The 26,449-nt window shown below is 37.9% G+C and overlaps 2 protein-coding genes and 1 long non-coding RNA gene across 3 annotated transcripts; all 3 read right to left on the bottom strand.

Annotated features, from left to right (window-relative positions):
* Nucleotides 1-587: 587 nt before the first annotated feature.
* On the bottom strand, nucleotides 588-16,456 carry LOC117332484 (all-trans-retinol 13,14-reductase-like). Its single transcript, XM_033891408.1, has 12 exons — nucleotides 16,134-16,456; nucleotides 12,268-12,450; nucleotides 10,870-10,979; nucleotides 8,542-8,673; nucleotides 8,082-8,286; nucleotides 7,149-7,346; nucleotides 5,984-6,103; nucleotides 5,207-5,327; nucleotides 4,570-4,700; nucleotides 3,892-4,058; nucleotides 2,761-2,920; nucleotides 588-865 (listed from the first exon to the last, which is right to left on the bottom strand). Exons 1-12 carry the CDS (start codon nucleotides 16,366-16,368, stop codon nucleotides 735-737), a joined length of 1,893 nt encoding a protein of 630 aa, XP_033747299.1. The 5' UTR covers nucleotides 16,369-16,456; the 3' UTR covers nucleotides 588-734.
* A 3,804-nt stretch (nucleotides 16,457-20,260) lies between these two features.
* On the bottom strand, nucleotides 20,261-21,100 carry LOC117332123 (mucin-2-like). Its single transcript, XM_033891006.1, has one exon. The coding sequence runs from the start codon at nucleotides 21,098-21,100 to the stop codon at nucleotides 20,261-20,263; it is 840 nt and encodes a 279-aa protein (XP_033746897.1).
* A 2,322-nt stretch (nucleotides 21,101-23,422) lies between these two features.
* On the bottom strand, nucleotides 23,423-26,358 carry LOC117332485. Its single transcript, XR_004533743.1, has 2 exons — nucleotides 23,680-26,358; nucleotides 23,423-23,639 (listed from the first exon to the last, which is right to left on the bottom strand). It is a non-coding gene; the product is annotated as an uncharacterized LOC117332485 (long non-coding RNA).
* Between the last annotated feature and the right edge of the window lie 91 nt (nucleotides 26,359-26,449).

Below are 26,449 nucleotides of genomic sequence, written 5' to 3'. Positions count from 1 at the left end.
GAGCTAATAAGTATACATTGGTTTACTGACATAAATAAGTATACATTGGTTTACTGACATAAATAAGTATACTCGTTTACCGACATAAATAAGCTTACACTCGTTCACTGACATGAATGAGTATACACTCATTTACTGACATAAATAAGTATACACTCGATTATTGACATAAATAAGTATACACTCGATTATTGATATAAATAAGCATACACTCGTTTACCGACATGAATAAGTATACATTGGTTTACCGACATAAATAAGTATACATTGGTTTACTGACATAAATAAGTATACATTGGTTTACTGACATAAATAAGCATACATTCGTTCACTGACATAAATAAGTATACATTCGTTTACTGACATAGATAATCATGCACACATAAGGAATTGAAATCATGTATTGACTTATATTATTATTTGATATAATACAGTTCGAAAATATAACAATTCATACAATATAATTATTGATCCGATGTAAGATCACAGCAGCCTGATGCTTAGTAACGGTTTGGTAATGGTGAATGTTCTGTCTCCCCCAACATACCCATAATGAATCACATCGTGTTCCGGCTTTTTTTTTCTTGTGTGAAATTTCTTATATTAACAGACAAAAACACTGCAAATACACTTCAGGCACACATAAAACGATTATCACAGATTTGCACAAACAATTAGAGAATGTTGTGGATAACTTGATATTTAATTTGGCAATTTTTTAACCAAATATATATCTATGCCGATTTCTTCATGTCCTTTGCAAGTTGGGATAAATCGTCGTGCAGATTTCTGTTGAGTATTGACGATGCACAAAGTAGTGCGGAAAACGAAGCCCCCGTGAATCCAGCTGTCAGAATGTCTTGTCCTGGTAAATGAAAGTGCATAAATAAACCACTATTCCAACAGTAGATTGACAGTCGTTAATATATCACTATTCTAACGCTTCATTGACAGTCGTTAATATATCACTATTACAACACTTCATTGACAGTCGTTAATATATCACTATTCTAACACTTCATTGACAGTCGTTAATATATCACTATTACAACACTTCATTGGCAGTCGTTAATATATCACTATTACAACACTTCATTGGCAGTCGTTAATATATCACTATTACAACACTTCATTGACAGTCGTTGATATATCACTATTACAACACTTCATTGACAGTCGTTAATATATCACTATTACAACACTTCATTGGCAGTCGTTAATATATCACTATTCTAACGCTTCATTGACAGTCGTTAATATATCACTATTACAACACTTCATTGACAGTCGTTAATATATCACTATTACAACACTTCATTGACAGTCGTTAATATATCACTATTCTAACACTTCATTGACAGTCGTTAATATATCACTATTACAACACTTCATTGACAGTCGTTAATATATCACTATTACAACACTTCATTGACAGTCGTTAATATATCACTATTACAACACTTCATTGGCAGTCGTTAATATATCACTATTACAACACTTCATTGACAGTCGTTAATATATCACTATTACAACACTTCATTGACAGTCGTTAATATATCACTATTACAACACTTCATTGACAGTCGTTAATATATCACTATTCTAACACTTCATTGACAGTCGTTAATATATCACTATTACAACACTTCATTGACAGTCGTTAATATATCACTATTACAACACTTCATTGACAGTCGTTAATATATCACTATTACAACACTTCATTGACAGTCGTTAATATATCACTATTCTAACACTTCATTGACAGTCGTTAATATATCACTATTACAACACTTCATTGACAGTCGTTAATATATCACTATTACAACACTTCATTGACAGTCGTTAATATATCACTATTACAACGCTTCATTGACAGTCGTTAATATATCACTATTCTAACACTTCATTGACAGTCGTTAATAAACCACTATTCACACAGTATATCGACATGTATATTGACAGACTTTAATATACCACAATTCCAACAGTTTATTAACTGACTTTAATATACCACAATTCCAACAGTTTATTAACTGACTTTAATATACCACAACTCCAACAGTTTATTATCAGGCGGAGATCTGTCCATGATAGTATGAATTTCCAAGAATATCATGGAGACAATTTTCAGTTTCCATGTACCTAATCTTCAAGAAATTGTTAAGGCTTTGCGCATGCGTAAACAATATAGCATTGCGAATAATCCTGTCTGTAAACATCTTGGACGAATTTCCCAAGCATGAATGTTTCATCTGGTGACAAATTTAGCTATAGTAAATAGTTACCTTTCACTATTACGTCTCGTCTTCTCCCCCACCCTCCCTAATCCATTCTCCACAAACAGTTGTAACGAGGGAACAACCGAATATATTCCTTGGTCGAATCATAACCCGTAAATCAGATGTCAATGATGAAAGTTTCCTGTAGCTTAGTTTGGTTTAGTATTGTTTGTTAACGCCCTATCAGCAACAGTTGTTTCCTTAAGATGAGTGTATTTGTGATAAACGTGCTTGAGAAAGTCATGCTAGCTCTATAATTAGATGTCCATATTAATTAACCTGCTAGGTAGAGTCCGGCGATATCAGTTTCCGCCCGAAGATGGACGCCTGCCGGGGCCAGAAATTCTAATCCTATAACCAGATACTCCTTGTAACTTGCCTATTATGTAGAGTCCGGCGATATCAGTTTCCGCCCGAAGATGGACGCCTGCCGGGCTAGAAATTCCAATGCTATAACCGGGTACCCGTAACAACTTACCTGTTAGGTAGAGTCCCGGGATATCAGTTTCCGCCCGAAGATGGACGGCTGCCGGAGCCAGTAATCGTTCTGTGCTGTGTTGTAGACCGTACATTTCTCCTTCAGTAGATCCTAAGTAGTGGGCGTTACTTAAAGGTGTACCCACCTCAATGAACTCTTCCTATATCAACATAAAAACATAGTATTTCCTACAACGGTTGTTTCCAAGACATACAAATGAGCGGTGTACCCATCTCAATGAATTCTTCTTAAATCAACATAAAATAAAATAATCCCTTCAACGGTTGTTCAAAAGACACACAAAGGAGGGGTGTACCAATGCAAATGAACTTTTCTAAACGTTTATAACGTTTGTTCAAAATTCATACATGAAGGGTGTAGCAAATTAATAGCATACATTTAGCTATAGATACAACATATAAACTCCATCATACACCCGGTTCTTCCATCTAGAACTCGTCAGTGAAGCTAGTAGGCAAAGGTGTGGGAAATCCAGTAGGAGATCAGAGAAAATCATAGGGGCTGAACTTATATTTTAGCGGATTAGAAAATATAAGTTCAAATCATGTATACACCCAACAATTTTCATCTGTCTAGGGTTACCATAGCTTTGTATAAAAGACACATGAGATATAAACACATTTCAAAACAAATTTATTTTAGAGTTGGATACAGTAGAGCTAAAATGAATAAGACTGCACCATGCCGCTGTTTCGTCCTTTTAATAATAATAACAATCATGCTATTTTTATGGAACTTAAAATTAGCTTTGCGCCTAAGCCAATGACTTGGCTTCACTTCATCCAAAACAGTCGGAGCTTTTTCCGTATTTTGTCCGAATTTTAAACAAGATACAACTGCTTGAAGAACAACAAGTTTGTAAATTGTGAGTTTTTTTCAATCTTTATCAGAGGAATCGTTAATAATTTCTTATTTCCGACGATAATTTCTGTGTGATAGAAAATTACTGTTGTCGTTATGCATTTCCAAAAAACGAAGTTGTAAATTAAATATTTGAACTAATTATACATACATTTTAATGAATTATATACCTGTCGATATTCCTGTGCACAAGAAACATTAAACAAACATGTTTCTGACGGGTAAAACAATTGTCTGTACACTAGTTACCTTGCCTTCCAATCGGGGGTTAATCTTGATAAGTTGGTCCCACATTTGCCTGCCAATTGAGTTCTTCAAATCATTATACTCATCACTCCTTCGCTTCACTTTCTCATCCTTCCAACGAGTAAACCATTCACTTTTGGCAAGCGTGATAATTAAGCACGTGCTTTTCCCTGAAAAAATACCAAACCTTACAAACCCTTTGTGCCAATAGTTGTTTTTCTTAAACGCTCTGGATTGAAAGTTCAACGCACTGATTGTTCAAAACAATTGTTTGCTTGTAACGGGCATGGGAGATATACTATCTACTCACAGTGCTACAACAGTATACCAGATCGTCGTAGAACCGTCCCTATTGATTAGCTGGATTTAAGGAATAACTTATTGAGCGGCAAAACTAATGCAAGAATATACATTCCATGAACGCTGTGAAAACGATACATATTATCGTAATTTTCAAACAAACTGTCCCCTAGACATAGCGACAAAATAATTGCAATGCACTGATCCGTTTTATAAATATGATTACACTCAACATTCTTCAAAATCCTGAAAGCAGATTATGTAAATGTTTCCACTCAGATTCAAAATTTCAAAATTCAGATCTAATATTATATGATCGTCATAATTGTCGTGCTGTTTCAGTGATTATTTGATTTGAAAGAACTTGTTTTGATATAATACCTGGATTTCGCTTCTCCCATGATGGGTCTTTCGCGGATGGAAACGATGCAAACATCAACGGAATTCCATAGCCGTCTAGTTCCTCTGGAGAAAGGGCTAAATATTCGTTGATGGCATCTTCTTGGTCGGTTCTTCAAAATTCAAGTGTTAGGCATTGTGATGTGATTAGCTAATGCCAAACATCTTTAGCCATCAACAAAGATATATCTTTTTATTCATTTGACATTTACAGAATAGAAAATCATTAGCAATCAATCTCTTTTGATCAAATCTTAAAATACCAGCCGACAATAATGTTATAGTAATTTAAGGAGATCAGAGGGGAACTAACTCGAACGAAACGAAAACGTACATTAATGGGGAGAAACGGGGCAAATATTTCTGAACAGAAGTGACATTATATTGAGACTTTAAATAATTAATTAACTTTTCCGGATAAATAATCATTCTGAACAATAAACTATAGATGGTGTATCTAATATACGCGTTATCATACATCACAGTGCCGTAGGAAAGTTCACGGAAGCAAGGAAATAACAATTTGCGTGAAATTCTGTTGTTACAGTCAAATCAAATCATGCTATCACATTAATTGCAATACATGGCAATCGCGATGACTCCGAAGAGATGTTCCTACCTGGTAAATGCCCACATATTGTGAGACTTGAGACCTAGTTCTTCCTTGGTGCCCTTCAGTCCGATAAATGCCGTTAGGAACGCTAAGCTGCTCCCGACTTGCTTAATCATAGGGTATATACCTACAATTATGTAAAATCATATTTAATTTGAAAAAAATATATCTAATTTTAAATTTTTTAATTTTTTGAAAACCATCGTTTTATTTCAACATATGAGCTTATTTATACCGCTCAAATCATTACACAATCTTTGGCTGATTCGTAATGTGTGTTAACACAAAAGTATTTGTGATACGCCAATTTTAAGTAAAAACAATAAACCCATACTTTCAACTGTTTTTTAATGAAGTGTTATTAACGCTATGTATTTTGCTTTAAACACATAATTATGTCAATTTGTAAGACTTATATATGAAATATAGCATAATATTCGTAAGTCTGCCTGGCGCCTGTACAAGACCACAGTTGAGACGAAAGGTTTGGTTTTGTGATTAGTGAGACTTGACTTTAGAAACAACCGGGTCGCTTGCAGTATTTCTCACAGATAGCAGCACAGATTTAGAAACCAGAATCGGGAGATGTATATCGTCTCTTAAGTTTTGGTGACGTCATAATTAATTGGCTCAAAACATAAAAGACGGGGAAATTTTAAAAAGCACAACCACGGTTTATCGGGATAAAATGCCAAATGTCTGATTGCTGATTGGCTACTCCTTTTCACATCCTACCAATACAAATAGTTAATTACTATAATGGTATAGTTATTATATCCTCACATGATTTAGAGGCGATTTCCTGGGGGAGGAGCCTAAAGAATGTATTGACCAATCCAGCATCTGATATGATACGCTTGGCGTATATTTGTACCGTGGCATCTTTTGTCTTTACCTCCACACCTGTATAATAAAGCATTAGTTATGTCCAGCCATTATATCACATTGTAAATATTAAAATTAGTTCTGATCGTTTTGTATGATACGATATGTTCACGTGTACACTAATATCATATAACCACCTATTTATAAACGTAACGTCTAAACCCGTAGTTAGATAATTCCCCATTCCTTTCTTCATCTTAGTAATCACATGGAGCTTAATGGACACAGGAGTTTGACGTTCTATCAATAAGAATATGTAATCCATATCAAATAGCCTGTATTCTATATCATACAAATGAGCAGGGTTTTTTCGGCATAGCCGTATAATATTCATTTGGCCTCGGATATGACGCGACAGGTGGCGTTGCTGGTCAAGATGAAGCATGTGATTGGTCAATGTAGCGGTAGATTCAAAATGCAGATATGCAGTTAAAAACGAAACAAAGTTAAGATTGAATGCAAGCTGAATAGGTGGATTTATCTTTTCAAATGACACATTAATAAAATTATATTCCTGATTCAGATGCAATTTTATTATCAACCAAAAACGATTCAAACTGATATAATTTTGTTATCCGTGTTGAAACGCATTATTATAGTTCGTTGATTAATTTATTTCACCAGCAGTTTTACATTATAACCACCAGCATTAAAAACTACGCCGTTTATCTTTTTTAATTTCTTGTTTCTTCTTTTTTTTTTATAGATTATTATATATTCTTATTGACATAGCGTCAAACTCCTCTGAATGGACAAAGTGATTAAAGTTCGCAGGAAATGGTTTCTGATCTGGGTAATAGGTGCTTCCTTACTCCTTTGCTTTGTGACTAAGCTTATATCCGATAACATATTATCTAATTACGTATATACACATATTTAATATACAAAGTTTAGATCACATAAACTGTATTATTGACAAGTTGATTCATGAAGAAAGGCGATACCCAATGGAAGAAAGAAACTTGGTTTAAGAATACGCGTGCTTTTATGAATCAAATTGATAAAATTCTGCATTGTTAGTAAATACTGAGTAAAAATAAAGAACAAACGCCAAATAGCATACCATGAGCCTGTCCGAGTGAGTTCATCAGTATTTTAGAAACGGATGCCTTCGTCAGTACCTGACCCCCAGCGGCCTGAATTACTGGAATAGTATGCATCACTACTTCACTAGAACCGCCCCGGATGTAGTAAGCACCATCTAGGTAGTGATTCAGAACTATAGCGTGTAGTCCAAACGAGGATTGAGACGGAACGATACCTGTGAATTAAATTCAGATGTTATTCTTACCGTCAGGACCGTCGACCAATCAGTACAGGCAATGAGTATACACATATTTTCTAGTTTCCTTTGTTATAATGCAACTAAATCAACAACATAATATATTGTCTAGTTCGGAATAAGATTAATTAGCTTGTTATAATATGGTTTGCAAAGATATTCGTTAAAATCACACAAATAAAACGATTAAAAACTGGGAGAGCGAGCTTTCCAAAACGTTTGCTTCCTTTATCAAGCAAGGATTGCACTCTTTACTTAACAAAGGAGACAGACTTATTCAAACGTTTACAAAAAATCTGGTCTTACTTTCATTGAACTGTTGACCTTTTTTGAACTCTTGAACTTTCCTTGAACTCTCAATGGTCTCCAAGCTCGTAGAGAGTCTGGTAGTCTAGGTGGAACTCTTATAATTGTTGTTGATATTTTGTCTTATTTTTTTCGATTTTCGGATATAACTATAATAATGTGTCGATATTCTCAATTGTTATTTGTGTTCTCATCTGTCAAATCATACTGGTAAGAATGTTTACTCAGTCCAACTGCTTTACGAATTACAACATTCTATCGCAGACAAAGCAAAGCTTGACTTCATCAAAGCTAGAATAGTTGAATAATTGACAGATATCGCATATCCCCAGTTGATTACTTATATTACATCAGTTTAAATTATTGTACTAGGTACTGTCGATATCGACTGCCCAACAAGCCACTCACCATAGTCGCCGAAGATATAGGTAAATACCGCTCTAAGCTCTTTGTTTTCCGTACACCGATCCAGTATTTCTTTCGTTGTTACAGATACATACTTTGCATATGATTTGAACAACTTGTTGTAAATGCCTGTGTATGTCATAATTCCGATGATCCATTTGGGTAAAAACTTGAGTACGAAATATCCCTCCATGAATCCATGACAATCCTGTATAAAACACCAATGCTATTAAGTTGATATTTAAAACTGAATTTGGTTTACATAGTTAATAACACTTTAAGACAATAGCCTATACTGTTTAGCTGTTAAATTTCACGGGCCTTATATTACGCGGTTTTCCAAATCTGAACTACATCTGTAGTTTGCGTGTGCAAAATTGGTCGCAATAGCGATAACAACTTCGATACATTTGTGCCTATATGGAAATAATAGCTGGATTTATTCTAATAATTCAATAATAACCTTAAAATATTGCATCATTTTACGTATCCCTTCCTCCTCTTCTGGAAACCTCTTAACAAGACTAGCTTCAAACTTCGTCCTGTCTGACAAGATGTCGTATACTCTGGCTTTGTCGGGTTCACCCAAGAATACCTTCACAATAAAAACAAAAAATCTATGTAAACGACCTCCGACGGACACCATATCATTATAACACTCAAACGGGTGATAACAGTTTATTAGTCTTGTGTTAATAATCGGGTATGGTGACGTTGTCATTCTAATTTAAAGTTGTCTGTCAAAAAACATGACTTCTTGCAATGCAATCTGAAAAAAGTCATGTGTTCCCTGCTTATCAGATTGTGTTGAAAAGAGACATTAATTCTTGTATTGCAATGTGTGTTGGCGATTTTTCATGACTTTTTGTATTCAGGTCTCTTTAATTATAAACGTTGTAATTTCAGCTGTAAATGTTATCGAAGGAAGATACCCCATCTGGGGTAACTTATAATGACGATGTGACCGGCTTAGTATCATATAGACTTTTCTGAAGTATGAATGGTGCGAGCTATGGCGTTCATGGCGTGATAATTTTCACTTAGCCGTTATAATTGTTGTTCACAATTTAAACTTTTTGTAGGAAGAAAACACATGATAATCAGAACGCGTGTATATATATGAATACGGAATAGCGTTGCGATGATTCTCTGCTTAATGTTTATTTAATCTCTGCAGTGCTGTGGTGTAAGACACTGCAGGAACAAATTATGAAGTAATTCTGCGTTAGTTACTACATGCTTAGCACTAGGCATATGGTATTTACCCTCCCATGTTTGCGTAAAATTAGCGACTGAGAAATCAACATGTGGCGAAATTACTGTCTAAAATCCGCATATTCATGACCTGTCTACAACTACAACCCCGCATATACCAACAAAGATCGTCCACCGAGACACCGAAAAAGGAGCGCAATACCATAACCGATGTAGGTAGGCACACCCGTAAGGTCGTAACTCGGGATACAGAAACGAGAGCACATTTATAATGAAAGCGACATAAACATGAAAGAAACCATTCAAAATGTGAAGAAACTCCAGAGGAAAATTGTGTCCGGTCAAAAACGAAAACCACACAATGATCATTCGTTTGATATATAAGGAAATAGAGATGAAATAAAAATGGCCAGGAACAAGCACATGTTTATGTATTCATCAGTCGTAACAAAATATGCACCGTCCTGAAATGACTAAAGATGCGATAAGATATTATATTAACCGGAAGTGTACAATATAGCCTTTTTCGGATTTTATATGATATTGAACCACTCCGAATACATTACTCAAATACAAGAGATCAACAAAAATTAAGGTTGCCTGTGAAAGTGGATGTCTGGGTGATGAATGGATACATGGCTCTGTCTGTGAATGATGAATGAGAAATGTGTGGTTTGTAATGATACGGTTATGAAAGGAGTACGGGGCTCCAACAATGACAATCAATCAATTATTGATTGGGGGAACAAAATCACGCTGGTAAGTATGAAAATGTAAACACGGGGATTGTTTACTTACCGGTTCTGTCGACAAACGTGGCACTTTCCGGCATGTCGTTATTTATTGTTTTTGTGGACACAATGTCCATGACCTTGTGGGGTATTATAAAACCTCACAAGCGTTATACCAAGTACAAATTCGAATAAACATTGTCCATTAAGGCCTAAGGAGGAGAAACTTTTCGAGCTATGGAATATAATCCGGATAATTGATCCAGTCTCATGGGTATTCGATTACACAACATAGAAAGGGAATACTGGAATATCACTGCCGATGATGATATGATCGATAGCATGATAATGGAATAAGCGTACTCTCCTTAAATCAGTTTGTTGTAGGAGCGTGGAAGCAAGGTAAACCTGTCAAACTGATGATGGATTCTGAAATTGCAACTGAATGACCGACGACTGCCCTCTCCTTGCCCTTCAATAACTATCAGAACTAGAGGATATTCGACTCTATTGAACATCCACACCTGTTAAATGAATTGGGATGAATTCCGCCAGGAATTCGTTGCTTACAAGTGTTTCCATAGCAACGTACAACTTCAAGCCACGTTATGAGTACAATACTGCGGTTGATGACTTTTCTTGCAATAATTTTGAAAAAAATGTGAATAACCTTAGCTTCATGCCATAGTCTAGAATGTTTTAAAATAGTTTAGTATACCGGTTATTATGGTGAAAATCGCCAAGGGAAATGCCCTCGATGCATTGTTTTAAAATTAAAGTAACCATATATTTCAAATGCCTCCATTGGGGTTGACATGGAGATATAAAATCTCTTCCGAACGTACCGTGTCAAAAGCTTCATCCATGGGAGGGTAGTCTACCCCGCCCCCTGTCATCTGGTCTATCAGGATACGGTCTGTTGATCCGGGGGCCATGTTTCCCACGTAGTGGATTCCTACAACATCAAACATACACATGATGCAGACTTCAACATAATACACACGGTACATGTGATATTAATTAGAGTCGTCGCCCTTTTAGAAGTTACAATAACATGTTTACATTCATGCTATTTCTTTTCACATGCTGACATATTGTATAGAGAAAACAATATTTACAATATAATATATACAATTTTAGTAGTGTTCGTAGGTGAAACACAGCACTGTTCCAAAACAAAACATTTTCATTTTTATCAAGGAGGACAGATCATGTTATCAATTATTCTGATAAAAGTACACATTTTCATAAGTGTTTTAACATAACATTCATTAGTTCGTCATGTAAGTTTGATTTTTTCCAGCAGGTTGGCCCGGTTGTGGTTGCATGTGCCGCTTGTCGGCAGCAAGTCGTCACGTTAACTCGAGTTTTATTTATGCAGGCTGTGCCGGCTCTCGGTAACAATGCATCGTTTTAACACCAGGGGCATGTCTAGTCTCATATCTATAAAACTAATAAAATCCCCTGTGTTTTTACTTTAGAGAGTCTAGTATATAATAACGAAAAGTGTCGCTCTGTAGGATTTTTGTGGGTTTCAACATGCCAGATGGACAACCAACATCAGTTGAACGATTTTCATAGATTGTCATCAACCCAAACCCCAAAAATAATGCGGTGAAGTATTTACATATTACATGGTGAGTTGCCAAATTCTCTCAAACGACACAGCAAAGTACCTCATCACAACAGCAATAGGCAATATGTGCCGAAAGTGCAGGTTATTTCAAAAGATATATGCAAAAAATGTAGCCTAGCCTAGGTCCAGATTCTCCCTTGTTCTAATTGATTTCGAAACTATCACGTGCAGATCGATACATATCATATGGACTCCATGTTTCTAACTTTATATCAACTATACATGAACCTCGGGGTACGACATACACTATGGTTTCATATAAAATATATTGACAACCTAAAAGTTGCAAAATATAATGAAACATTTGTCGTTGAGGATAATTTGCATTATTATTATGGTGTTTTGTTTAAAATGTTTTTGTGCTCTGAAAATCAACATCATTGAAGTCCCAGATTAATAATTTTCTACCAGGTTGATAAATCATCATATTAACCTCATCAATAGTCCATAATGAATAAATAATGTTCCACGGAACAGTCGCATTTTCGTGAAAATTAAGATAACTATAGACATTGTGCCCACTTAGAACGACATTCCTGGTTTCGATCAGAACCCCCCATTGCACATATTAATTTTCTCGCAGTACATAAATATCATTAGAACGAACCAGTATCAAACTCATAGCCTTTCTCATGGAAAGTGTGACAAGAACCGCCTGCCCTCCCATGCTGCTCCAAGACAAGGACCTTGTGCCCGGCTCGGGACAGAAGTGACGCCACACCTAATCCTCCGAAACCACTCCCAATGACGATGTCGTCAAGGTCATCGGGTACCTTGGCAACGCTGAACTCTGGAACGAAAAAAGGTACGAAAATAAAACGTTGAATATTAAAAAAATGATGATTAAGGAGCTTTAAAAACTTTCATTTTATTACGACATACATTAGTATGTTAGGCAGTACTTATTCCTTCACTTTCCCATATATTTGTCTGTGCCTGAAATTAACCACTTGCAGGAATAACTTTTGAGATCTTTCCAAAATAAAGTAAAGACAATGTTGTTTCCACAAACTATGCAGTGTGGCATCCATTGTTATGTGCCTGTTCTGCACAGATAGTGGGTCGATCATCAATGTTTGACAGGAATTGGATAAGTCAGCGAAGTTTGACAAGAATTGGTCACCCACAAAGGTTGACAAGACTTAAGCCAGTCATTAAAGTTTGACAAGATTTGGACCAGTCATCAAAGTTTGACAAGATTTGGACCAGTCAACAAAGTTTGACAAGACTTACTTGGATGAGTCTTCACAGTTTGACAGGATCAATGCACAATAACAATTAGCCCGAGTTTTCTCTGGCCCTGTCACCATTACCAGACATGGTGACAGGGCCAGAGAAAACTCGGGCTAAATAACAATAGGCTCAATATTGCTCCCCTTAATCAAATTTAAATGAAAATTGAAAATCAAGCACAACAAAAAAGGCATTAACTGTTGTGTGTTAGCGTTGTTGTTGTCTTTAGACAGAAACAATCCTCTCCAACGCGTCTTCATCCAGATTATATAATCCTGTAAATGAAGCCATTTTCCGAAATGTTCCTGTACTAGTAGCGCTTACGTTTTCGAAAGAGTTATCGGACTTTATCGTAATACAAGGGATGGCGATAGAGACGGTCCGAAAGGATATGACAAATGCAATGAACAAAGCAAAAAATCCGCGAAAACATGAATGCGCCCATTTCGGATAAATAGCACTTTCGACTATTAACCTGGTAAATAGCATTTTTGGAGGATGTGTTTCAAATAGCATTTATATTGTCTACTTTTTATATAGAGTAAAATAAGGGAAAGTATAATAATCTAATGTGTGGCGGCAATGGCCAACATCGAGATAACAGACCGACAATAATGGAGAGAGAGAGTATCTATGTCACGTTCAACAACAGTCACAATAGGTCTGTATCAGCCACCTGTTCTTCAGCTCATAAATTGCTTATTTGTAAATTGTATTCGTGTGGATATCAAATTTAATTCAGGTAATTGATATGGAACTCAAATCCATATTATTTTCTTTTCATATACTATAACATTCCAAATATCATAACCATGAAATTTTGGAACTCCGAAACGAACCATTCTCGAACGTTATTCGCCAAAATATTATTGGCTTCTTGGTTAATGGGAAAATTTTTACACATTTTAACACATTTGATCCCCGTGAACTAGAAAGTATGCCAAAGTCATTTATTAAAACAAACTTGGTATCCCTTCGTCCTAGCATGCTTCAGTTATTCTTCATCTCAATACGCATCATGCCAAATATCAAAATGTTTTATTACTTATAGTCTAAACAGTTGTTCAGTAATTATTTATCTCCACGAAGAGAATTCTAGATTCTGACAGAAGTTTGGCTGTAAAACCTTAGACTGCTTACCATTCACGGCAGCGCTTATTACACTGAGAACGTCACGTTAACAACCCCACAACCAATAACTACCAAACCCATTCTGGGAGAATTACAGCTTCACATATTCATGGCATGGGATTCAGCAATTCAGACTTCAGCATGTGTGATCGAAAAACATGTATCGCATTGGTATTCTATTTGGCACGGAAATTCCGAAATTGAAGGGGCCGCGGTGGCCGAGTGGTTAAGGTGTCCCGACACTTTAACACTAGCCCTCCACCTCTGGGTTGCGAGTTCGAAACCCACATGGGGCAGTTGCCAGGTACTGACCGTAGGCCGGTGGTTTTTCTCCGGATACTCCGACTTTCCTCCACCTCCAAAACCTGGCACGTCCTTAAATGACCCTGGCTGTTAATAGGACGTTAAACAAAATCAAACAAATCCGAAATTGAACGAACAGTGTCATATGCCGTCTCACGACCTGTATAATGTACTCTATGCGGTCAAAGGTTCAATTAATTCAAATGATTAATTACTTTTGGAAAACCCATGCCAGTGATCAAACATACGTATATTATCTCTAATCTAGTGCGGTTTCACGTGGGTGCTCATATCCCTTAGATGGCCATCTTGTTCGTCAAGCGTCTCGAACAGACGACCTGGCCTCTTGTTGTGCCCCGGGTGCACACAATCACGCACAAGGTTATTGCTTAATATATATTGAAATTGTAAAATATTTTGTATTGAATATACATCGCCGTATAAAAAGTAAGGTGATAGTGTGCGCCCTTATCTAATACCCCATTAAATATTCAAAATCCAACATCATGGAAAAATCGAAGTACTGTAAACGACGACGGACGAAGACAGATAGGAAAAAAACATGTGACAGTTTCGCTTAGATGATTTAAAATTCCATGCCAGTGATGAAACCAATGTATAATGAGTATATCTTAATGAGCGTTTCAGGAGGCTACTCACGAGGCAACTCATGTTCTTTAATTGGCCAGTTTGTCAAACGTCTCGAACAGACGACCTGGCCTTTTTGTACACGAAAACACGCTCAAGGTTAGCACTTCGTACCTCAATACTGTAATGGTAATTACATTGGGATAGTTTAGGTCAGGGGCATTGTTTGAAACAGATCCGTGATCTATCGTTTCTTGCAATCTGCCTTGTGTGTACCTTGTACTTGAATAGTTCATTAGATTATCAGATTATTTACTAATTCCAATACTTGTACAAAAAATGTTTTTTATACATATCAACATTTTATATAAATATCAACATTTAATACATGTGTGTAAGTCTGAGAGAGAGAGACAATTTTTCATACACTATGGAATGTGAGAAAGTACAAGAATTTTTGCAAAATTTTGAGTTCCTTCTTGATGCATTGTTTATCCCATTCGGTTATAATAAGGAAACCTTCATTTTTGGTTTATTTAGTCAAAATAGCATCAGTAGTAGGGTAGATAATACCATAATTTTAATTATAAAGCATTATATTTACCAAGTGAGATGTTTACAGACATCATTGTAAATAGCTGCTCTCAAGAACGTTATCAAAGATACATATTATACTTAGAAAGATATTGCGGTTAATAAAGGTGAATTATTTTTATTAAAATTTAATGTTGACATTTTAACCCCCTTGAACTTTTTGACACAATTTTAGAATCTTTATTTCTCAATCTAACACCAACACCCCCTGTACCATCTCTTTCTCTCTCTCTCTCTCTCTCTCTCTCTCGCTGTCTCTCTCTCTCTCTCTCTCTCGCTCTCTGTCTCTCTCTCTCTCTCTGTCTCTCTCTCTCTCTCTCTCGCTCTCTGTCTCTCTCTCTCAATATCTCTCTCTCGCTCGATCTCTGTCTCTCTCTCGCTCTCTGTCTCTGTCTCTCTCAATATCTCTCAACATATCGTTACATATTTTAACCTAATACCTAACAATACTAGCAGAGCACGACACATTTTTTTTTATAATTCAGAGCGACCTTCTCGGTATATTAACATTGCCGTATCACCTCACATGCCTGTAGTAGCAGCTGAGTAATGTAAGACGATACACCGCACACATTCACACTGTTATCAGCACACATACACTACACGCCTATCCCGTCGACTTACTATTTTTCAATATTTTCCTCCTAGTATCTTTATCCGTTACGATGTCCACGATAGGCTTCACGTGTTCCACGGAGAATGGATTCCTGCCACGCTCATGTTTTCCTTTTCCCCACAGGCAGATCAGGCCTAGGGCCGCGGTAATACACACACATGACACACTGACGGGATATAATGTCAGACCCCACAGGTAAAACTGGACATCGGCTAACGTGGTCATCACTGTCGACGCCATCATCAGGAGGTCGATAATGCTGTCTCTGAACTTTGACCCAGATCGACCACGCACATACACACACACACAGTGGCGTGAACGGTGTGCCACTGGTTATATAAGAGATGATGTCATATTTCCCTGCTCTATCGTACTACCACTGCAAAATAGGCCTAGTGATTTTCAGCACATCAGTTTTTATATGTCCATATGAACAAAGCCACGTGATATCAGGAGTTGTTAAATAGCGCGTATATCATTATCGCGTTACAAAGCGACACATACACTATGCACTCTAGGTTTATTTTCAAAATATTCATAATAACTTAATTACCCAAATTATAATTTGTAATTAATATGTCACACAGCGAGTGTATGCGTCACAATATATTAATAATAAAAAAATTTTTTTTTACGTGTACGATTTTCATGGGCTGTCTGTCCGACGTTTTGAGCGTAGGACTAGTAAGCCAGAGGTCCCGGGTTCGATTCCTAGCGGAGGCAGTGATTTAATTAATCATGCCTCTGTAAAATAAATATCAAAAGAAAACGACATGAATTTTGACTATACAGTGACCTAAATAAATCTTGAAATTCAAACTGGAATATTCTTTTGATAATATATATCTTCAATCAATAAGCTGCACAACAGGTGACCGATATAGGCCCATTGGACCTCTGTTAATTGCAGAATTAAGATATAACATATAACATATAAAATGATTTAATTCAAGTTCTAGTCTTGCTCAATATCACTGGAAGTGCTTATAGTTAATTACAGACAATTAAAAACAAGAGACACATAGCGCCTGTATCAGTCACATGAATACCGCGGTGATCAAGGCAAACACTCTTATGTAAGTTATATCTTAATATTTTCCCACTTTGGGATCCGTCTCTAGGTGAGTTTCACGATTCAATACTTTAAGTTTGATGATTCCAAAGAAATTTAATTCATTTTTGGCTTCCTCGTATATTTGGTTCCAGCAGGTATAATGATCACAAAGGTATATGTTTTTCTTCCATCATGACACCAACATATTTCCATGTTTATTTGATTCCTATCAATATATGTAAATAAAACTATGGCTAAGGGCTAAACTACGCTTGCGTGTCACACCAGTGTCCTTAAATAAATATTGAAATTATTTTACAGTCTGCCGTTCCAGATACTGACTATTTTGACCTCAAGCCTTACGTTTCTTCAGGGAAGTTTGCTTGTTTTGTGACTTTTACTAGATGTGACATTGGTAGATGATAAACGTCATTGATGTGAACGGTTTCAGTCTTATCTAGTTCTGGTATAGCTTTTGAGTCACATTTTAGTTAAATATACCTCTACTTAAAGGGGGCATTCCTTCGTTTGAATAAAGTTAAGGTCGTAAAAATTAAACTTACTGGAAAATATGTATTTTTCCACGTAGTAAAAGTTATAATCTTTACATTAAAAAGGCAGTTTTACTCTCAAAATAAAAACAAAACAAACAAAAAAAACAAACAAAAAAACAAAAAACAACTGAGTATTAAGTTCTGAAATTCTCAATTCGACCCAAAGTATCAATAATTACCGCAAAGACATACGGTATTTGTTTACGATACGCCTTTTTCCTGTACATTTCGGCGTTAATTTCATTGCATGTAGGTACAGACACTCATATAATCATCGTTCGGACATATGTTTCTAATGTCCGAACCAAGGAATGCCCCTTTGAATATTATCATACTATAAGTAAAAAAAAGTTAGTATTGCATTTCAAATTACTGACATACACCCTGAACTTGACTCCCAACAGTTCGGTTTCCTTCCCACAATGAAAATAAATAGATAACACCTCGATATCAAGAATCCAGCACAAGTATAAATTATACTTTAAAAATAGCCAATAGAAATATCTCTGCCATCAAGTTTTCCATTTCAACATTTAGGATATTGGTCTTATGATATTGGTCTGAGGATATTGCCCTTCGGATATTGGCCTACGGATATTGGCCCTAGAATAATGCCCTTAGGATATTGGCCCTAGCACATTGGCCCTAGGAAATTTGCGTTAGGATGTTGGCCCTAGGATATTGGCCTTAGGTTATTGGACATAGGATATTGACCTTAGGATATTAGCCGCAGGATAATGGCATAAGGATATTGGCCCTTGGATATTGGTATTAGAATATTAGCCTTAGGTTAATGGCCCCAGGATATTGGCCTTAGGTTATTGGCCCCAGGATATTGGCCCTAGGATATCAGCCTTAGTATATTGGCCCTAGGATATTGGCCTTAGGTTATTGGCCCCAGGATATTGGCCCTAGGATATCAGCCTTAGTATATTGGCCCTAGGATATTGGCCTTAGGATATTAGCCCCAGGATATTGGCCTGAGGACTGGATTTTCATTTGTTGGTTGGTTTTCCTCTTTTGTATCTCCTCGACACATGTCCTCATATGACCCTGTCTGTTGGTGTATCCTTTACGCCTGTCCTTATAGACGCCGGCCGTCATATGACCCTGTCTGTTGGTGTATCCTTGACGCATTTAAGCAAGGTACAGTGGCTTTAATGTTGTTATAGTCGATATGGCAGCAAGATGTATGATGCGCAAATGCAGCATGAGAGCCCTGACTCTAACGGTGTTTCCTTGTCATATGACCCTGGTTGTTGGTATCTTCTTAACACATGTCGTGGTAGGAGTGTAAGTAGGAGGACTGGTCGTGGTAGGTGACGGGAGTGTAAGTAGGAGGACTGGTCGTGGTAGGTGACGGGAGTGTAAGTAGGAGGACTGGTCGTGGTAGGTGGTGGGAGTGTAAGAAGGAGGACTGGTTGTGGTAGGTGGTGGGAGTGTAAGTAGAAGGACTGGTTGTGGTAAGTGGCGAGAGTGTAAGTAGGAGGACTGGTCGTGGTAAGTGGCGGGAGTGTAAGTAAGAGGACTGGTCGTGGTAGGTGACGGGAATGTAAGTAGGAGGACTGGTCGTGGTAGTTGACGGGAGTGTAAGTAGGAGGACTGGTCGTGGTAGGTGGTGGGAGTGTAAGTAGTAGGACTGGTCGTGGTAAGTGACGGGAGTGTAAGTAGGAGGACTGGTCGTGGTAGGTGGCGGGAGTGTAAGTAGGAAGATTGGTCGTGGTAGGTGGTGGGAGTGTAAGTAGGAGGACTAGTCGTGGTAGGTGGTGGGAGTGTAAGTAGGAAGATTGGTCGTGGTAGGTGGTGGGAGTGTAAGTAGGAGGACTAGTCGTGGTAAGTGACGGGAGTGTAAGTAGGAGGACTGGTCGTGGTAGGTGGCGGGAGTGTAAGTAGGAGGACTGGTCGTGGTAGGTGGTGGGAGTGTAAGTAGGAGGACTGGTCGTGGTAAGTGGCGGGAGTGTAAGTAGGAGGACTGGTCGTGGTAGGTGGTGGGAGTGTAAGTAGGAAGACTGGTCGTGGTAAGTGACGGGAGTGTAAGTAGGAGGACTGGTCGTGGTAGGTGGTGGGAGTGTAAGTAGGAGGACTGGTCGTGGTAGGTGGTGGGAGTGTAAGTAGGAGGACTGGTCGTGGTAGGTGGCGGGAGTGTAAGTAGGACTGGTCGTGGTAAGTGACGGGAGTGTAAGTAGGAGGACTGGTCGTGGTAGGAGTGTAAGTAGGAGGACTGGTCGTGGTAGGTGGTGGGAGTGTAAGAAGGAGGACTGGTCGTGGTAAGTGACGGGAGTGTAAGTAGGAGGATTGGTCGTGGTAAGTGGCGGGAGTGTAAGTAGGAGGACTGGTCGTGGTAGTTGACGGGAGTGTAAGTAGGAGGACTGGTCGTGGTAGGTGGCGGGAGTGTAAGTAGGAGGACTGGTCGTGGTAGGTGGCGGGAGTGTAAGTAGGAGGACTGGTCGTGGTAGGTGGTGGGAGTGTAAGTAGGAGGACTGGTCGTGGTAAGTGACGGGAGTGTAAGTAGGAGGACTGGTTGTGGTCAGTGGCGGGAGTGTAAGTAGGAGGACTGGTCGTGGTAGGTGGCGGGAGTGTAAGTAGGAGGACTGGTCGTGGTAGGTGGTGGGAGTGTAAGTAGGAGGACTGGTCGTGGTAGTTGACGGGAGTGTAAGTAGGAAGACTGGTCGTGATAGGTGGCTGGAGTGTAAGTAGGAGGACTGGTCGTGGTAGGTGGTGGGAGTGTAAGTAGGAGGACTGGTCGTGGTAGTTGACGGGAGTGTAAGTAGGCGGACTGGTCGTTGTAGGTAGCTGGAGTGTAAGTAGGAGGACTGGTCGTGGTAGGTGGCTGGAGTGTAAGTAGGAGGACTGGTCGTGGTAAGTGACGGGAGTGTAAGTAGGAGGACTGGTCGTGGTAGGTGGTGGGAGTGTAAGTAGGAGGACTGGTCGTTGTAGGTGGCTGGAGTGTAAGTAGGAGGACTGGTCGTGGTAGGTGGCTGGAGTGTAAGTAGGAGGACTGGTCGTGGTAAGTGACGGGAGTGTAAGTAGGAGGACTGGTCGTGGTAGGGGGCGGGAGTGTAAGTAAGAGGACTGGTCGTGGTAGGTGGCTGGAGTGTAAGTAGGAGGACTGGTCGTGGTAGTTGACGGGAGTGTAAGTAGGAGGACTGGTCGTGGTAGGTGGCGGGAGTGTAAGTAGGAGGACTGGTCGTGGTAGGTGGCTGGAGTGTAAGTAGGAGGACTGGTCGTGGTAGGTGGCTGGAGTGTAAGTAGGAGGACTGGTCGTGGTAAGTGACGGGAGTGTAAGTAGGAGGACTGGTCGTGGTAAGTGACGGGAGTGTAGGTAGAAGACTCCGCTGGTCAGTACTCTGAGGAACTTCGTGACCATCCGCTTTAGAGAACCAAGGCCTTGTACTGAGTGTTGTTGGATAAATAACTTTAAGCAGGACGTAGATGATGATTGAACTGGCGATTGTAGGAGTCTTCAAGCCCTTGAAGCATACGAAAAGATCAAATGCTAGTTTATTTACGTTCTTGATGATGGATGGATCGTCATGCCCTCAGGTCATTGCTGACTGTAGGCGGGGTTCCGGTCTGACATCAATCATGGCTTGGGCGATTTTTGCAGCGTATCAACTGCTTGCCCATACATGTTCAACTGATCCGTATTCCATTATGGACCTACCAATGTACATAGTGTATCAGCTAAATCATATTTCGCGCCGTTAACTACAAGGAATATGGCATGAAATGTATAGTCAGTTCAGGCAGAGACGTATATATCATGATATACAAGTCTCTGGTTCAGGGCAACGCATGGGTCGGTACGGACAGATTGAAATTTTCTCTTTTTATGAAATTAATGTTGTCTGTTAATGTGTTTTATATAAGATGGTGAAAAATCTTAATAGTTTTGTATTTGTTGATCATAAATGGCATCGCTGGTGCCTTGCGAACAGCTTATTGATGTTTGTTGTTGCCACATTGGGATGGGTCATTGGAGAACATTTATTTTTGTGGGCATTCTAAGGGTCCCCATGCACGTACATGTACAATCTATATGTATGTTTACGGGTTTTCCGTCTCCTTTCACGGCGGTCGCTGTGTTAGGCGACGTGAGGGAGGCGGTGGTCGAGTGCCTGTATCCCCCTCTGGTGAGTCTTGTCCTGTCCATCCTGTACCTCCACAGGGCCGGACACCTTCCTGGAATGGACATGGGCGCAGCTGAATGGTCCTACTCCGTCCTGTGTCGAACTCCATATCAACCCGTACCTCCAAGACACTTATATTAGCTGACGTGACTATCGGTATTAAGTCCTTGGTATTGGATGGTCAGTGTGGGATTCTCTTCTCGGTTATCCTTATTACTTCACACGAATTATAAGCTCATTTGCAACTTCTCTACCTTCCTATAATCTGTCATGATGTAATTCGCGTGTGGAGATAGTTCTATACAGCAAACAGTCGTCCAAAAACAGCCAAGGAGCGAAACTACCGCAGGCAGGCGACTGTCTCATTTGGAGCGAAACTACCACAGGCAGGCGACTGTCACACTTGGAGCGAAACTACCGCAGGATTTGTTTGTTTTGTTTGTTTTTGTTTAACGTCCTATTAACAGCCAGGGTCATTTAAGGACGTGCCAGGTTTTGGAGGTGGAGGAAAGCCGGAGTACCCGGAGAAAAACCACCGGCCTGCGGTCAGTACCTGGCAACTGCCCCACGTAGGTTTCGAACTCGCAAGGGAGGCGACTGTCACACTAGTGGACTTAACTTAGAACTCTTTGATCTTTTGGCAGCCAAGGAGGATCACATCAAACCGTTTGCCAATGTCAAGACTCCTACCAATGCCATCTATCGCCGGGGTCAAATGACTCTTCCATTGCCTCGATTTTTTAATGGTCGACATCACGATCTCATTGGGAAGTATTCCTTGTGAAATAAGAAGTTATACGTTTTCAATCCTCGTTGATATGCCTGATGCTATCTCATTCTCCTTGCGTTTTCAAGGGTCTCCATGATAATCTATATTTTTTACTATGTTATAATTTCACTGAAACGGACAACACAACTGCACACAAATGATATAAGGGAGGTAACTCCTATTAAATGTATCTTGTACTTATGAGATCACCAGGATTTCTGACCGCTAAATATTCATCATCATCATTGATTTTGGGTTAGAATTACAATTTAGTTTGCATGTTTATTAGACTTCCATCCGTAACGAGGGGGTCTGTGTCATGTACCCAAAGTAGAGCACTGACCTACATTCTGAACTACATCAAAGTGAAAGCTTTATACTTAGGTCAAATGTTCTCCTAGGCGAGGTTCTTTGTCTCCTACCAAAAGTAGGTCTCTCTGGCATACAGTGTGATCTTAATTGACCTACATCTAAGTAAAAGCTCTCAATCTGGACGCTATCTTCTACACTGCATATCACTGGAGGATCGAACTTAGGGGGGGGGGGGGGGGTGTCTAATGGATCAAAAGTAGGTCACTTAAATTACATCCATCTGGGGAACATTATAAGTCTTTGTATGAGATACAATATAATGAACTTAACCCCCATTTAACATATAGAATTATTCCTAACAGTAATTAAAAAAGAAACAAAAAATTTAATTAAATGTCATAGTATGATGCACATGCCCAACAATATATGAAATCTATGTTGTTTCCATATTGAGATAGAAAGAACAACCATAACAGTCTTCACCATATGAAATTTTATTTTCAAAATAATTTGGTGAGTATTACATTAAAGGAAATAGTGGATAATATGGACAGAATATAAAAATATATTACTGAATAGAAAAGCTATGATCATATATGTCCTATAAATTTATAACTAATCGGGTAAATTCTCCTAAATCTATACAACTTCCTCTACTCATGAAGATTTCTAACTAAACACTACAAACAGCTAACCTTCACATATGTGAACAATTTAATACAGACATCAGCTAACCTTCACAGATGTGAACAATTTAATACAGACATAAATCTCATTTCTACCGTATTTGACAGAATAAGCACACCTGTCCCTATAAGAGCATCCCCATCAAAAGATGGGTGTGCTATCATTTAAACACATAAAAAAAGTTCCCTACCTCACTGTTCTGCAAATATAATCTTAAGTCTTTCAACCTAAAATTATTTTTGCTACATAAAGATATGTAAATGAAAAGAAAAAAAAGTCCCAACCAGATTTCACATGTAAAATGTTCCCTGGGTTATTAAGTGCACAGGGGCCGCGGTGGCCGAGTGGTTAAGGTCTCCCGACACTTTATCACTAGCCCTCCACCACTTGGTGGCGAGTTAGAAAGCCAACGTCCTTAAATGACCCTGGCTGTTAAGAGGACGTTAAACAAAAACAAACAAACAAAAATATTGAGTGTACCCCTTTTGCATTTATGTAGTTCACAGTACATGTACACTTATTAGGTCAAATACGGTTTTCATTGTTAGTCATTAGCATGCATAAAAACACTGGACTTAAGTCCACTCCAATTCTCTATGCATAGAAGGCAGGTGAGAGAAATCTCTGAATTTTCCATTTCCCCCCTCAGAATCCAAAACACTCATCTTACCAGACAATTTACTTCACAAATCTAAAAAAAGTCAGATGAATGAGCAAAGAAAAAAAGATAATAATAAATATTTTACAAAACAGATACAGATAGCATTACATGCTATTGTCATGGTAACAAACAGCACACAGTTATCCTAGAACAGGAATACATATATTAAATAATTACCTTAATTCCTTCGTTCGGACATCAGAGACATGCACAATTTCTATTGATGAAATACATGTCAGCACGATGTTAATATGAGTGTTTGTGCCTACATGTAATGAAATTAACATAAAAAATGTACGGGAAAAAGGCATATCATATACAAATACCGCATGTCTTTGCACGAATTAGTGATACTTTGGGTCACAGTAAGAATTTTCAGGACTTATTAATGTAAAGATTATAACTTTAACTACTAGGGAACAAATAAATATTTTTCAGTAAGTTTAATTTTGATGACCTAAACTTTATTCAAACGAAGGAACGCCCCTTTAATTTCTTAAATAGGTAAAATAGATATTATAATTTGGATTAATCATCTTGATTAAATTACACATAAAATTAGATAACAGTATTGGATTTTATTTAAGATCATTGCTAAAACCCAAAACAAAATTTAGAGATGGAAATGAATCAATGTGGTACATACATTAAAGATAAAATGAAATTATCACAGTTACGATGATAACAACCACTTTTGTTCTTTGATCCCAGTATGCTTTGATACACAATTCATGTAATTTAGAAACTTAAAGCAAACTTACCGGTGTCAATGGCAACAAAAAAAAAAAAAAAAGACCAATATGAACTGGACAAAATTGCGTGTACCACACTCCATATATATCTCTTGAATGTGCATGTATGTATACAAATTGTAATGTAGGAAAAGAAACTATATGTATCTAACATTTTACTAATATTTTCATTTTTTTTTTCCACAGCAGAACTTGTACACTTGTAACTGTCTTGATCTGGTTCAGAAGTGTTAACTGCAAAATTGATCGGAAGTAAAGCCATAGAACAGGGCACTCACAACTGTTTAATGGTAATATTACATACATTTTCATGATTTTCTTATACATGTACATAACATGTTCACTATATAGAAATTCACAACCACAGCACCAGCATCCATACACACACTCCATTCCTGATTAAACGGAACAAAACCAGTTAAAATTGGCATTCAATTCTGCATTTAGCAACAGGAACATCAAAACATAAAAAAATTCTTGAGGAAATATACCAAAAATAACACCCAAAATACATTTTTTATTACTCCCATTTTCCAAATACCTGGTATGTATTAACTCTGATGATGAAAATGCAGAAAATAAAGCAGTTTTACATTGTAAAATAGTTTAACTTGACAGGCAGACACATAACTTATTCCAAAAAATTATATCTGAAATGGGCAAGAATAAGATTCAAACTCGTAAAACCATCACTTTTGTTGAATCCTAAGGGGAGGTAATCTTCATCATGATCGTTAATAGCTACAATTTGAGGAAATTCCCCTGGCTGAATAATTACAGTCTGATCTCAATTTGAAAAATTATGAAATCTCTTGTTACCAATATCAAAATAAATCAAAGGTAAATAATGTTGACCCAAAATAAAAACTTATGTAAATCAACATAAGTGTTTTTTCAAGGTACTATACTCCGATTTTCTCCCAAATCCAAAACCCAATCCGGTCTTCCACCGCTGTGACCATGCAGGCTAACAAATGTGATTATCTTACTTTAAATTAGGTGATGAAATTATTACATAAATCCTTTAAAAGTTGAAAATATTATCCCCTTGACTACTGAGCATTGAGCACATATGATGAAATGATATAATGTTTGCACAGGTTTACAAGTGATTCAGGCTTCGATTTAGACAGGTTCCATTGTCTTAAATACTGACCTACATACGTTTTAACATAGAAAAATGACATATCTAGGTGCATAATGCGTGTCTTATTTTGACTTTTATTATGCCCTACATTATGAAAAAGAATAAGTAATATCAATATATATATTAATAATAATATATATAATGCCCAGATAAACTTGGATCATAATACATTATGTAAAATATTCCGTATTGGACTATTGGCCCCATCCACATGACGGAAGCTTCACCGGATGTAACAAAATGTAGGTCGATCGTAAA

The sequence above is a fragment of the Pecten maximus genome, chromosome 8 (assembly GCF_902652985.1).
Source record: "Pecten maximus chromosome 8, xPecMax1.1, whole genome shotgun sequence".
NCBI lineage: Eukaryota > Metazoa > Mollusca > Bivalvia > Pectinida > Pectinidae > Pecten > Pecten maximus.
This window is presented reverse-complemented; position numbering and strand designations above follow the sequence as displayed.

Excerpts from the sequence above, each read along its gene's own strand:
- LOC117332123 (XM_033891006.1), bottom strand. The coding sequence starts at position 21,100 with ATGGTCACGAAGTTCCTCAGAGTACTGACCAGCGGAGTCTTCTACCTA.
- LOC117332484 (XM_033891408.1), bottom strand. The coding sequence starts at position 16,368 with ATGATGGCGTCGACAGTGATGACCACGTTAGCCGATGTCCAGTTTTAC. Across the intron at positions 12,451-16,133 it reads GAGGAAAATATTGAAAAATA|AGTTCAGCGTTGCCAAGGTA; the intron begins GTAAGTCGACGG and ends TTTTCGTTCCAG. Across the intron at positions 7,347-8,081 it reads CTATATCTTCGGCGACTATG|GTATCGTTCCGTCTCAATCC; the intron begins GTGAGTGGCTTG and ends TTTAATTCACAG.